Here is a 15747-nt window from a genome sequence, read left to right as displayed (position 1 = left end):
CTGGAAGCTGTCACAAGGCTCACAACTGTCATAGCAACGGGACACCGGACCCGGAGCTTGCTCCAGGTTCCAGCAATCCCTGGCAAAATTGCGGCTCCCATGTGCTGCTGGTAAAATGTTGCCTCAGTCAGCTTTGACTGAATCACCAGAGGGGTTAATGCCAGTGATCAGTGCGGGCAGTAGTGTCGGGTCTGTGCTGCATAAAACACGTTATTGGATCTGTGCTGGTAAATTACTATTTGCTGATCAGAATCAATTGGCCTATAGCAGGCCAATCAGCGACTTAGGCTGCGTTCACACAGAATTTTTTTGGTCAGGAAACTGACTCAAATTCCTCCTCCTAAAAACGCCTCACCATAGGACTGTATGGTGAGTCGTTTTTTGGGGGAGGAATTTGAGTCGGTTTCCTGACCAAAAAACTCTGTGTGAACGCAGCCTTATGGAAGGGACCTGGGGATGTCACAGGTAGGCATCACTGGTCACATACGGCGGAGACTTCCACAGGAAGTAAACAATCTGTAGGACCAAAACATGCTGAGAAATCCTGGAGAAAGGTGAGAATATATGTAATTTTTTTTTAATTTCATTTCCCCCAGCCTGACTGAAAAAAATAATATTTTACCCTGGACTACCCTTTTAAATATGATAAAGATTTTTGTATTGAAGTGTTCACAAATTAATCCATGTGCTCCGTTGCCTTTTAAAGTGTGCTTTGCGTCTAACTGTAGAGCAGTGTTTGCATGTATGGTAGGTTTCTATTATCCCTGAATGCAATAGGTGGTAGCAGCGTGTAACTGGGTTGCGTAAATTGTGTTGTGGTGTGATTTATGCTCAGTTTACAGCCTAAGGGTAAGTTCACACAGGGTATTTTGGTCAGGATTTTGAGGCCGTATCCGCCTCAAAATCCTGACCAAAAAGACGGCTCGTATTGAACTCAATGGGAGCCGCTCAGTTCTTTTTTCCAGGAGCCGTTTCTTCCAACTCCCGGAAAAAAGAAGCAAGCTACTCATTCTTCAGGCCGAGTCACCTCACGATTCATTGGGCCTAATCCGGAGCAGAGTGCGCGGCTGGATGGAATGGAACCTGAGGCGGCCTCCGCCCCAGGTTCTGATCCAAAAAACCCCGTGTAAACTTACCCTTACTGAGTGGAGTAAATGAATATCGCAGTCACACCCGTGTCACGTGTTTGGATGGTACGTAGGTAACACCACTCGCTTGGCTAATATTCCTTAATTTGTATCAACACTAAAAGGGCTTATATTGTTGGAATGGCTGGAAGGATAACTAAACTGAAATGCTTCAAGCTCCATCCACATGTTAAAGGACACGACTGTTGACGGCTCATAAAGTTTTATGTTTATGTAATTACAGTCACCTCTGTTGCAAAAGTGTCTGACGTCTGCATAAGCAATACCGCCCCTGCTACCTCTTGTGTCACCCTCTCTACCTCATAGATTGTAAACTCTTGCGAGCAGGGCCCTCAGTCCCATTGTGTCAAATGACTTTCTTTGTAATGTATCTTTCTGTCTGTATTTGAACCCTACAAATTGTACAGCGCTGCGGAATATGTTGGCGCTATATAAATAAAATTTATTATTATTAATTTATTATTATTAAATGCTCAGAGTGACCATGCCTTTTAGATGTATGTCACCGGGCTTTTCTGACCTTGGTAACGCATCCTTTTTTTTTTTTTTTTTATGTTTCCTATTTTATATAACGCATCCTTTTTAAACCGCTGATGGGGAGTTACCCAATATACAACTGTGGTGCAGCTTTCAATACTCTCATCTGGCAGAATGGAGGGAATCCATTATTGTCAGTGAGATCTTTCGGCTGCTGTTGTCATATAATGGCAATTCCTTTTTTTTTTCTGCTCCTATCATTAAACTTATCTGAACTAATATCCTGTTCTCGCTGTAGGACTTTAGAGTTTGGTAAATGTTGATATGAAGCAATAAATGAAATAATGAACATAACTTTTCTGTGGTGCTAATTTTTCCTCCATACAGCTCCAGATTATGACAAGAGTCAGTGGTTGGATGAGAAGGAGAAACTGGGCTTGGACTTTCCAAATGTATGTAAAACTGGTGACACCAAAATAATTGTCAGATGTTTTTAAAACTGTGTTCAAATTCCTTAAATGTAATACTCTGCTTACAGTATATAAATCCCATATTTTGAATATGTGATATTCTTCCTGGCACAGAAGTATGTGACGTCACAAATACTGTAATATTCTCAGCTTACTGGGCAGTAGAAAGCATAGCATACAGTTTATCTAGTGTCTCAGTGTTGTGATGAATTTGAAGATGCAAAGTAATAAAGAGACATCCAAATAGCTGTATATACAGTCATGGCCAAAAGTTTTGAGAATGACACAAATATTATATTTTCACATGATCTGCTGCCCTCTGGTTTTTATGTGTGTTTGTCAGATGTTTTTATCACATACAGAAATATAATTGCAATCATATTATGAGTAACAAAAGCTTATATTGACAGTTAGAAGGAGTTAATGCAGCAAGTCAATATTTGCAGTGTTGACCCTTCTTCTTCAGGACCTCTGCAATTCTCCCTGGCATGCTCTCAATCAACTTCTGGACCAAATCCTGACTGATAGCAGTCCATTCTTGCACAATCAATGCTTGCATTTTGTCAGAATTTGTAGGTTTTTGTTTGTCCACCCGTCTCTTGATGATTGACCACAAGTTCTCAATGGGATTAAGATCTGGGGAGTTTCCAGGCCATGGACCCAAAATCTCTCTGTTTTGTTCCCTGAGCCATTTAGTTATCACCTTTGCTTTATGGCAAGGTGCTCCATCATGCTGGAAAAGGCATTGTTGATCGCCAAACTGCTTTTGGACGGTTGGGAGAAGTTGATCTTGGAGCACATTCTGGTACCATTCTTTATTCATGGCTGTGTTTTTAGGCAAGACTGTGAGAGAGCCGATTCCCTTGGCTGAGAAACAACCCCACACATGAATGGTTTCAGGATGCTTTACAGTTGGCATGAGACAAGACTGGTGGTAGCACTCACCTCGTCTTCTCCGAATACGCTGTTTTCCAGATGTCCCAAACAATCGAAAAGGGGATTCATCAGGGAAAATGACTTTACCCCAGTCCTCAGCAGTCCACTCCCTGTACCTTTTGCAGAATATCAGTCTGTCCCTGATGTTTTTTCTGGAGAGAAGTGGCTTCTTTGCTGCCCTCCTTGAGACCAGGCCTTGCTCCAAGAGTCTCCGCTTCATAGTGCGTGCAGATACACTCACTCCTGCCTGCTGCCATTCCTCAGCAAGCTCTGCACTGCTGGTAGCCCGATCCCGCAGCTGAAACAATTTTAAGAGACGGTCCTGGCGCTTGCTGGTCTTACTTGGGCGCCCTGGAGCCTTTTTGCCAACAATGGAACCTCTCTCCTTGAAGTTCTTGATGATGCGATAGATTGTTGACTGAGGTGCAATCTTTCTAGCTGCGATACTCTTCCCTGTTAGGCCATTTTTGTGCAGTGCAATGATGACTGAACGTGTTTCTTTAGAGATAACCATGGTTAACAGAAGAGAAACAATGATGCCAAGCACCAGCCTCCTTTTAAAGTGTCCAGTGGTGTCATTCTTACTTAATCATGACAGATTGATCTCCAGCCCTGTCCTCATCAACACCCACACCTGTGTTAATGTAGCAATCACTGAAACGATGTTAGCTGGTCCTTTTAAGGCAGGGCTGCAATGATGTTGAAATGTGTTTTTGGGGATAAAGTTCATTTTCTAGGCAAATATTGACTTTGCAAGTAATTGTTGTTAAGCTGATCACTCTTTATAACATTCTGGAGTATATGCAAATTGCCATTAGAAAAACTGAAGCAGTAGACTTTGTAAAAATTAATATTGGTATCATTCTCAAAACTTTTGGCCATGACTGTAGAGTGTCTGTTACCAGCATGAGGAGTCATGAGAACTGTCCAGCTCCAACAAGTCCAGCTCCTTACATCAATTCTAGCACAGTTGAAATTCTCTCTAGTCCCCACCATTTTTAAACAACAAGTGCAGTTAGTTTAGGTGCCTGATGTGCTATGTAATCTCTGTAGTGTCAGAACTCAAAATCATAACTTGTCTTCTCCTGCCTGACACAGCCCTTTTTACAGTACAGAGTCTAAATGGCATATCCGACGCCAAAACTAACAGCATTGATTGCTTGGGAACGGTGAGGGCTAGAGAAAAAAATCCAGCTATGCTGGAATTGGTGAAGCAGCACCTATTAACCTTTATAAGAGCACCCACAGTAAGCCCTGTCAGATTAAAGTAAATTGGTGATAATAGCATCTTTTTTTTTTTTTTTTTATTATATAGTTGCCCTACCTTTTGGATGGAGATGTTAAATTGACACAGAGTAACACTATTCTGCGCTACATTGCCTCCAAGCATGGACTGTGTGAGTATAGTGCATTAGTTTATTATATGCACATTTGGGGTTATTAAACCACAATTAGGATTAATAGTGATTATTTAGGCCTCAGCCTTTTTACAGTATGAGTATGTAAAGAGACCCCAGAGTATAATAGCAGTTCCAATCTGGACCTTGTAAATTATGTAATAACTGAACCAAAATAACCAATGTGAACAAAATCACATGGGTTATCCTGGATGATGTTCAGTTATTTTTCCATTAATCACTCAGCCCTACCTGACAGTTTAACTTAATTTCTATTGTAGATTTTGAATTTGTCTCAACTAAATCTTCTGGGAAAATAACCCTGCTGCCTTTAAACCCTTAAGAACACAGCCTAAAAGTACCTTAACCCCTTTCCGACATACACCATAATAGTAAGGTGGATGTCATGTATTCAAATATGGTGACCGCTTAGGAGCTGAGCAGCCGCCACAGCTGCTTGCTGTCTGCTGTACTGTATGGGTCCGTAGATGACTCTCAGCCTGCGCTGTGAACAAGCACTTGCAGGACGCTCTTAGGGATGGAGGGGGCCGGGGTGCTGCTTGTTCACAGCGCAGGCTGAGAGTCATCTACAGACACTGGCAGGCAGGGCTGCCGCAGCCCCAGCCTGCCAGTGTCCAGAGATAACTCTCAGCCTGCGCTGTGAAGAAGCAGACAGCGGGGATGCCTGGGCGGCCACCTCTCACGATCCGCCCAGCCACGCCCACATACCCTGCCCTGCCCACAGACCCGCCACGCCCACATGTCCACCCCGGCCCCGCCCACAAGAAGTGGGTAGTCGATCTTAGGGCTTGGTCATTTAAAGAAGTAGCTCACATGCTGACAAAGTGTGAGCACCCCTGCCCTATAGAGTTTCAGCAGAAATAATAACGTCTACCTAAGGCTGAATTCACATCTGCGCTGTAGTCTGCAAGGAGGACTTTTCTCTGTGCCATTTTCAATATAAAACCAGCGAACCTCTGATGGACACCCGGCAAACATCATTATAGTCTGTTGTCCACTGGTGTCCACAGGTAACGCCTGTTTTATGCTTGGTTCACACCTGCGTTTGAGTTTCCGTTTGTCGGGTCCACTTGGAGACTGCTTACAAAGCAGTTGCACTATAATGGGGTATGCCGGGTTTCTGCTGGAAAAAGGCAGAAAATGCAGAGAGAAAAGTCCTGTTTGCAGAACTTCTCTCTCTACATTTCTTAAAGGGGTTGGCTACTATATAGGTAAAAGTCTGCAATGTGTAGCACAAACATAAATAATAAACTTATTCATAGACATTCATTTGCATTTTTACTTCTGTCTCTTTATTTTTAAAGCCATGCCCCCCACTAACATGGCTCTGCCGGCTCCCTGACATGCCTGCCTTGACCACCATGCGCATGACATGGAGGGACATGTGACACAGTCTGACCATGTCACGTGACTTTGTGCGCGCCTGCGCTGCTCTTATGATTTGTGTTAACCCCTGAGATGCCGGCATCTCAGGGGTTTCCTTATATTTTGGGCATCTCAGGGGGTTTCTCTATGTACTGGGGTCCCGATCGGCGCCCCCCCCGCGACGGTTTCGGACAGCCTGGGGTCTGTTCAGTGACCCCGGGTCTGCCCTTCATGTGTCCCTACACGTACCTGGTCGATCCTGCCAAGAATGGAGGCTGCCAGCCCATGTGTGTGCACAGGCTGACAGCTTCCTATACACTGCAATACATGTGTATTGCAGCGTATACCGCTGTGTCCCGTCCCTGTCCGGTCTGTGCAAAGCAAAAGGACAGCAGCGCTGTCTGGCTCGCCCCTCCTTCCCTCCTGTGTCGCTTTATTGCTTTATTATGAAAGACAGGGAAGGAGGGGCGGGCCAGATGGGTGAAAGGCGTGGTTTCAAGCATGCCGCAAAACCATGCCTCCTTCCCCTGTCTGTCCCGCCCCTCCTTCACTGCCTCTCAGATCTAGCTCCTGCAATGAAGCCACACAGGCAGGGAAAGAGGGGCGGGCCAGATGGGTGAAGGAGGTGTGTTTTCACCCTCCTTCACCCGTCTGGCCCGCCCCTTTTTCTCTTCTTTCATAGCTTCACTATGTGAGATCTCACTCAGTGAGATCTGAAATTAGAGTTGATCACATTTGCGTCTACAGCATTTCTTCTGGGATCCACCACATTAGTTTAGACCCTGAATGCCTCATATATATATACACACACACACGCATGCATGCATGTTCAAATCACCCCCATATCCCTAGAATACATATAAAACAAAAACATTACTGTTGAAACACATACACATTTGGTATCCCTGTGTCCAAAACTCCCCGGTTCTATTTACATTGGTGAAATATTATATTATTATGTTATTACATTTTTTACAAATTTTTTTGCTTCAAAATTTTTTTTTCCCTCTTCTAAAATCTTAAAGCCTCTTATGGTCTGGTGCGTCTTATAGTCCGAAAAATATGGTATGTATTGAAGTAGTGATCAAAAGATCACTGCTTCAAACCCCCATGAGGACAGAAAATTTAAAAAAAAACTTAAAAAAAAATTAATAAAAGTCCCAAAAATCCAATTTTCCCATATAAAATGTTTTATTATGAAAAATAAAGAATTTTTTTTTTAAATACATATTTGGTATCACCACGTCCATAAAAACCTGAACAATAAAAATAAAACATAATTTAACCTGCACGTTAAACGACATTAAAAAAACGTAGAAAAAAACACACAAAATAATGATTATTTTATTCACCACCTAATCAGGTTATAATTATCAGATGAAAACCAAAATGCCCTTAAACAGCTATTTTTTTAAACAGATAAATAAAAATGTTATGCCTTTCAGAAAAATAATAGATTTTTTCCCTGAATTGAATTTTATTCTGTACAATTAGCAGCGAATGGAAAAAGAATATAAATGAGGTATCGCCGTAATTGTACCAACCCACAGAATAAAGGTCACATTACTTATGTTGTATGCAGCACGGGAAAAAAATTAAATGCTAAAACGCAATGTCAGAAATTTAAAATTTAGAAAATAAGTTACAGGCACCCCAAAATGGTGGCATTGAAAAGTACACCTCATATCGCAAACATATATGGCGACATCGCCAGAAAACAAACCAAAATTTAGCTTATACAATGTGAAGACAAAAAACCCCCAAAAATCGCCTAATCATTAGAACACAACTGGCTGCGTCAGGAAAGGAACGTATAAGTTGTGCGAGCGAATATCAGCGGACAACCCAGATTTACAGTTTATGAGAGAGAATACGCAAGTGCTCCCCACCCCCCATCAGTGTTATAGTAGCTAGTGGGAAATTGGGTTCAATGTCTTGTCACAGTAAGGACACATGCATTTTTATGGGCCCAGGCACACAATCGCATTTTTTGCAGCTGTGTGTCCTTGCAATCTACATGCATGTGCTATAATTGTCTGCATTTACAGCACTGACGCTCCTATTCATTTGGGCCTAATCAGGATGCTGCGACGGAATGCCAGTGCTGCACCTTTTCCGCCATGTGAACATACCCTTAGGGTTCTCCGTGGGCCTCTGTGGGGTTTTTTTTGTTTGTTTGTTTTTGTAATAGGCCATCACCTGCTGGAGTAACCCAGCAGGTAACTGGCCCTATTTACTTTCCGATCCCCGTTCCTCTTCACAGCCACCTCTACTTCCTCTTGTTCCCTCCATGGGGCCCTGTGAGCTTCATATCATGTGCTGACAGCAACATGATATGGGACACACAGGGCCTCGAAGGGAACAAGGGGAAGCAGAGGCGGGCAGAAGTAGGAGTGGGGATCAGTGAGTAAGGTCATGAGCCCACAGCATGAGAATATGTTTAGCAAACCCCATGAGATGCATTTTATAAGATTTGCCTGGTGGTTCTGTTCGGACCACCAGGCAAACGTTCAAACTGAAACTTCTATTATTATACTCGTAAATATAATGATCCCTCTGGAATCCTGTATGTCTTCAGGCCTCTTTAATAATTTTACGTGGGTCAGGCCGACGTCAAAATGTATAATTATACCGGCATAACCATCGTCTGCTGGAATCCAGGAGAGGTAAGTAGCACTGTTTTATATTTTTTGTCACATTCCCTGGGCCTCCAGTTATTATACTCTGGGGTCTGAAAAGTTCATGGGTGGTGTACTCCAAATATCTGACGTTATACTGTGTGGAAGCGCCACTATGGCCATTATATTGTGTGCAGAGGCCACTATGGAACATTATGCTGTAAAGGGAGGCCATAACGGAACATTTTACTGTCTACAGTGTTCACTATGGAACATCATACTGTGTGGAGGGACTGCTATGGAACATTATACCATGTTAAGGGGTCGCTATGGGACATTAAACTGTGTGGAAGGGCCACTTTATGACGGTATACTGTGTGGAGGGCCCGCTATGACATTATACTATCTGGAGTTTGGCCACGGGAGAGGGGGGGGTTGGGTTGGCCATGGGAGAGGGGGGGTTGGGTGGGCTGCGGGGGGGGGGGCAAGGGGCGCTGGTTGCGGAAGCGAACGCAAGGAGACTTAGTGTGGGGGGGTGGGGAGTGCCACACAGGGTGGATGGGGCGGGGGCTCCGGGGGAAAAGAGGGGCTGGTGGGTGCCTTGACAGGGGGCGGGCAGGGGCCCGCAGGAGGAAGGTGCGGAGGCTGCGGGAGGGGGGGGGTTGGGACGCGGGCAGGGAGCCCAGGGGTCCGTGAGATAGGGGTGGGGTGCCGCTGAGGGAAATGGCGCCTGTGAAGGGGGTGCCCCGGGATGAGAGGTTGGGGGCCAGAGGCACGCGACACAGTAGGAAGCAGGGCCATAGGCGCGGGGACAGGAAGGGGCAGATGCGCGGGTGACAGGGGGGAAGGCAGGAGCAGGTGGTAGATAGGCCGCGCGGCCCGACGAGGGCCAAGGGAGGTGAGGGTGCACGGCGGATTGTAACCAACACAACTTGGCTAAATAGAAGCGGCTCAGCGCCAATGCCAACCCGCAGACGAAGTTGCGGGCAGATGCTAGTACAGCTATATATATATTATTCTGTATACATTACACAGTATATGTTTGAATGTAAACATATAGCTTCAGATGGGTAATAAACATTATCTAGTGTTTAGATTGGAGGAATCTCACCATTTTCAGTGTTTCTGTCTCTGTCTGTGGAGGAGCTGAAGTGAATAAAGCTGTGTGATAACGTCCTATGTGTGGAAAGATGCAGAGCTGTCATGTGACCTCAGCTCCACCAATGGAATGCAGGCAGGAGTTTTACTTTCAGTTTGTTGTCCTGGACTGGCTTAGCACGGAGCGGTGGTTTGGGGAGGCCACTGAAGCAGCGCTGCTCCAGCAGCCTCCCCGCACGCTCAGGCAGAGCGCAGGCAGTCTCCGGGCCTGCTCTCTGCCGGTGAACGGCGCTAAGCCCCCCCCCCGCGAAGCCACGCCCCTCCGCTAAGCCATGCCCCCGCTCCGCCGCCGGGGGGGGGGCGGCTTTCTGCACTTCGCCTTGGGCGGCGAAAGGGACAGGTTCACCATAACCATGAACAGAATACAGGTGCAGGTGTGATCTTAGCCTTAGTGGTTCGGCTCTCCGTTGTTTGGGTAACTGAAGGATCCAAAAAAAGATGAGCCGTGTGCAGGATGTGAACCTAGCCTAAATTCAGTATTATTTCCTCACCATATTGCCTTTTAGGCTGACACTAAGTTCACACTACTGTCCGGCAATCCATCCTTTATGTCTGCATGCGAGCCTGTCCAAATAAAATGCTGCGTATCCAACAGAATATAGTGGGGCCCCCTGGTTTCATACTGAAATTGACAGAGAAAAAAGTCCTCCTTGTAGGACTTTTCTATCCTCTATTTTTAGTCGGAATCTGTGGTGGAGTCAATTACAGAGACACCAATGCAAACCTAGCCTAAGGCCCCACAAAGCAAATTGGCACAAAAAAATGCAGCAGAAAAACAAATTGAGCAATTTTACAATAGACACTAGAGAGAAAAAAAATATATATATATTTTTGTGTGTTTTTTAAATTCATGATTTCCTCAAAACTGCTGGTGATTCCACAGCTCTTTTTTCCTCGCAATCATGATGATCACTTTGCTTGTACTATAAAATTCACGGCTGTGTTTCTGCAACGTGAGGCTTTAGGCAAAGGCCTAACATTGCAAAATGCAGATAAACATTTATGGAAAAAAGGCATTTAATGCTAAAGCCCAATGTTGAAGAAAATGTGTTTTAGTATTCTGCAGGAATGCAGTTCAGAAAAAAAGCTGTTTCAGTACCAGCAAAGTGTATGAGATTGTACTCTCAGCCACATTGAAAAAAAATACTTACAAAAAAAAAAAGCAATGTGTTGTCAATCACTTTTTGTTCTACAGAATTTCCCCTTTTTTTTCTTCACTCTTTGGGGCCTTAGCCTAAAACAAGCTCACACATATTTACTGCAGTGTTCATCATTTTTTCTAACCCTATTACATATAAATGGCAAATGTTTGCAAGGCTGAGGTCCTACATTGTGGAAAAGCAGGGTTTTGCAGCATTTTTTTTTTTAGCCAAACCTAGTACCAGCTTACAAAAGAAATGCAAAAATAAAAGGAAACTGTTATACTTCTCCCTACTGCTCAATCCACTCCTTGCAAAAAAAAAAATAAAAAAAATAAATCAGCAATTCTGTGGGACTTAAGCCTAAATTTTTTCCCCGTTTACAAGCTAGATGATTATTTAGAATAATGGAAAATGCTGCAATTTATTTCTGCTGTGTTTCCAAAGCATACAAAAATGCTGTGTTTCTGCAACATGTGGCCTTAGCCTCTTTGTATCCACTTTGACTAGGGCCCCCTACCCCCTTCCTACAGCTTATTCTTCATAGCAATGGTTATGGGTGTTGCAGCGGTATCTAAGGTACTTGAGAGGAATACAACTGTTTACCACAACTGCAGTAATCAAGAATATGTTGTGTAAGCAACAGAGTGCCCGCTATGTACACAATAATGGGAGCTGTGCGCTCTGGGAAACAGCTGATCTGCAGGGGACCTAACAGTGTAAGATATCGGTGCAACACCCAGGGCCCCTGCTGATCAAATGTTTGAAGGTACTGTGGTGCTTTTGCGAGAACTGTGGCCTCTTCACTATTTACATTGCACACCATCTGATTTATTGTGACCAATGCAATTACAGCCTGTGATAACATCACACAGCTGCTATAAAACAGATAATGTATGATGTAAATAAGTGGCCCTACACAGTATAATATGCTCCCCCAGACCCCCCTCACAGTATAATACTCCACAGTGGCCACACACAGTATAATATGCGCTGCAGACACCTTAAAGAGGACCTTTCACCTTCTGGGGCATATGCGGTTTTATATACCACTAGAAAGCCGACAGTGCGCTGAATTCAGCACACTATCATCTTTCCCATTCTGTGCCCCCGGTGAAGAGCTATTGGTGCCGGCACCGTAGCGCTTCACTGTCAGGAGGGCGTTTCTGACAGTCAGTCAGGAACACCCTTCCTCACAGTAGCACCTATAGCTGTACTGTTAGAGCAGTGAGGAACGCCTCCCTCCCCTCCTGATAGTACTCGTCCATACACCCCGCTCAGGGTAATCGCTGGGCAGTAAGGAACGCCCCCTCTCACAGTACAGCGCAATAGACGCTACTGTGAGGAAGGGCATTCCTGACTGACTGTCAGAAATGCCCGACTGACAGTGAATAGCTACAGTATCGGCACCGATAGCTCTTCACCAGGGGAACAGAACGGGAAAGCCGACAGTGCGCTGAATTCAGCGTACTCTCGGCTTTCTAGCAGTATATAAAACCGCATGTGCCCCAGATGGTGAAAGGTCCTCTTTAATTGCCCAACAGTAGCCCTATAGAGTATAATATGCTCCCAGAGTTCTCACACACTGTACAATGTTCAACAGTGGCCATACACACGCACAGTATAATATGCTCTGCACAGTATAATATGCTCCACAGAGCCCGCCCCCCGCTGTAATGCTACACAGTGCTTCCCCACCCCAGTATAATTTTCTTCCAACAGTATATTGTTCCACAATGGCCCCACACAGTAGAATATGCTCTCCACCATGGCCCTACACATTATAAAATATTCCCAAGAGCTCCCTTGGAGTCACTACAGGTCAACACCATAAAATTAGTTTCAGTGAATATTCATGAGGTTTAGCCCTCTGGTTAGGTGTTTTTTTATTTTTATTTATATTTTATTTATGTTCCATCCTATTATCTATATTAACCCTTTTGCTGCCAAGCATGTAGCTATACGTGCTCCCAAGGTGGCACTTCAGTAGCAGAGGACGTAGCTACTACGTCCTTACTACTGAAGTCCATAACTCTGTGAAAAATTGGGTTATCTTGACAGTTTTGGTGTCATTTTAAAGCCAAGAATCTTGACTTTAAAATGGCAAAACGATCTGATGACCTAGAGGTCACCAATCGCTCCCAAAACTATTAATATAGGCAGATTCTGCTCCCTGTTTTTTCTATAAAAAATGTAGGTAAGGCACTATAAAAGTAGTATAGTGAGCTGAAAATGGCAGCTGCCATTTTCAGCTTATGTGAAAGCCAAGAGTCTGCTCTTTAAAATAAGCTAGTGATCAGCTGACCAGGGAGTCGCTGATCGCAGCTGTCAACTAAAAAACACAGCAGTACCGCTCCGTGACGCGACAGTAGAAGGGGAGGGGGAGCGCTCACATAAAGCTTAAAAGTGAGATGAAAATTGCAAGCAGCGTTGCAATTTTCATCTTATTTGAAAGCTAGGAACATGGGCTACAAAATAAGCCAGCTATCAGCTGTCCAAAAGGTCGTTGATCGCAGCTATCACATAAAAAAGACACCAATACCGCTCCATCTGTCCCTCCCTTGTCTGTACTGCTGAAGAACGGGCAGCGCTTGTACATACTAATACTGTGAGATGAATATTATGAATAGTGTCACAATTTTAAAATCATTTGGAAGCTATGAACGTGGGCTATAAAATAAGCCAATGATCAGCTGTCCAAGGGGTTGCTGATCACAACTGTCAACTAAAGAAGTCAGCGGTACCGCACAGTGTCGGCACTATTGAAGGGGATGAGAGAGAGCTCACATAGTGTTACAGTGAGATGAAACCTGCAAGTAGATTTGCAGTTTCCACCTCATCTGAAAGCTAGGAACATGGGCTATAAAATGAGATAAAATTGTGAATCTACTTGCAGTTTTCATCTAACTGTAACACTTTATGTGAGCTCTCTCTCACCCCTTCAATAGTGCCGACACTGTGCGGTACTGCTGACTTCTTTAGTTGACAGCTGTGATCAGCAACCCCTTGGTCAGCTGAGCACTGGCTTATTTTATAGCCCATGTTCATAGCTTCCAAATGATATTAAAATTGTGACACTAATCACAAGATTCATATCACATTTGCACTTCATACGATCGATCGCTGCACGATCTTCAGCACCATAGATAAGAGGGACAGAGGGAGCTTACTGCCGTCTTTTTTATTTGATACCTGTGATCAGTGACCTTTTGGTCAGCTTATCACTGGCTAATTTTATAGCCCATGTTCCTAGGTTTCAGATAAGCCAGTGATAAGCTGACCAAAAGGTCACTGATCACAGCTATCAAATCAAAAAAGCTTTATTGGCACGTCCAAATAGGTATTTGGCATTGCCAAAGCTAGTAAAGTGGGCGGGAGGGGGGGGAGTTGGATTCGGGTGGGTGAGTGGTGGGTATGGGGGGGGTGGTTTGGGTTATAACAGTCCATGGAGTCTCATCTTCCTCTTAGTTGGTGACCGCTGTATGGGGAGGTGGGGTGGGGCGGGTGTATTGGGATAAATATAATACTCCGTGGAGTCTCATCTTCCTCTTGTTTGGTGACAGCTGGACACGTATTGGGCAGCGATCTCCACAGTGGCCTCTTCTTCTATTGCTGCTTTGAAGCTTCCTGATATGCAGATATGAAGTCTGGGATGTGGGCAGAGAGTCTTTGGTAGTAGACGGCCCTCACAGCTAAGTATTTGGTGCAGTGTAGCAGGAAGTGGGTCTCGTCTTCTAGGGCCCCCTGGTCACAGTGCTGGCACAGTCTGTTCTCCCGTGGCTTGTACGTTTGCCTGTATCGCCCCGTCTCTATCTCTAGGTTGTGGGCGCTCAGTCTGTACTGGCTCAGGGTCTGTCTGTGTTTGGGGTGGCGTATTCTCTCCAGGTCATGGCCATGGTGTAGTCCCTTTGTAGGGATTGGTACACGGTGAGTTTCTTGGAGTTATTTATTTCATTTCTCCATTCTTCAATGTACCGCTCTCTGTTTGCCTCTGTCGTCGCCTTTATTTCGGCCTTGGTTATCATCTGTTGGTGTTTTTGGTTTGGTGGTTGGCTGTTGTTTGGTTGGTGAGTGTCTGGTTTGCTCAGGTGGCTTAGCCATGCTTGGTGGTGGTAGGAGTCAGGCTTGCTCCCCTGGATGTGTGCCTGGAAAGCTAGCGCCCTCTTCTGTATGGTGAGCCATAGGGGGAGTCTGCCTAGCTCTGCCCTGCAGGCCATGTTGGAGGTGTTGCGATGGACATGGAGCAGGTATTTGCAGAACTCCAGATGGAAGTTCTCTGTTGGGCTGGAATCCCACTTTGACCTCGTTGCCATAGAGAAGGATTGGGGAGATGACTGCGTCAAATATCTTCAGCCAGACCCTCACCGGTGGTTTGAGGTGGTACAGTTGTCTTCTGATGGCGTAGAAGGTTCTGCAGGCTTTTGCTTTCAGGGTTTCTATTGCTGCTTTGAAGCTTCCTGATTGGCTGAGCTCCAGCCCCAGGTAGGTGTAGCTGTTGGTTTTCTCCAGTGTGGAGCCGTTCAGTGTGAATTGTGGGGTGGTGGAGGCTTTATTGTGGCCCTTCTTCTGAAATACCATGACTTTGGTCTTCTTCTGGTTGATGGGTAGGGCCCATGTGGTGCTGAATTTTTCCAGCACTGACAGGCTTTCTTGGAGGTCTTTCTCGGTGGGGGCCAGGAGTAGGAGGTCGTCGGCGTATAGCAGGAACTTCACCTCCCGGTCGTTCAGGGTGAGGCCTGGGGTTGGTGAGGCCTCCAGGGCTGTAGCCAGTTCATTGATATAGATGTTGAAGAGCGTTGGGCTCAGGCTACAGCCTTGTCTGACCCCTCGGGCCTGTTGGAAGTATGCTGTCCTTTTCCCATTCACCTTCAGACTGCACTGGTTTCCAGTGTAGGAGCTCTTGATGACGTCGTACGTTCTTCCTCCTATTCCACTCTCTAGGAGTTTTAGGAGTAGGCCTGGGTGCCATATTGAGTCGAACGCCTTTTTAAAGTCTACGAAGCAGGCGAATATCTTGC

General features: G+C 45.1%; 1 protein-coding gene across 1 annotated transcript in view; it reads left to right on the top strand.

Moving 5' to 3' along the window:
* LOC142194918 (glutathione S-transferase Mu 1-like) overlaps positions 1 to 15747 on the top strand; it is a 36838-nt gene that overhangs the window by 4272 nt on the left and 16819 nt on the right. The window contains exons 3-4 of the mRNA XM_075264358.1: positions 2013 to 2077; positions 4347 to 4428. Of these exons, the coding sequence (XP_075120459.1) occupies positions 2013 to 2077; positions 4347 to 4428 (147 nt within the window). The remainder of the gene's footprint in view (positions 1 to 2012; positions 2078 to 4346; positions 4429 to 15747) is intronic.

This window comes from Leptodactylus fuscus, chromosome 2 (genome assembly GCF_031893055.1).
Source record: "Leptodactylus fuscus isolate aLepFus1 chromosome 2, aLepFus1.hap2, whole genome shotgun sequence".
Classification (NCBI taxonomy): Eukaryota; Metazoa; Chordata; class Amphibia; order Anura; family Leptodactylidae; genus Leptodactylus; species Leptodactylus fuscus.
This window is presented reverse-complemented; position numbering and strand designations above follow the sequence as displayed.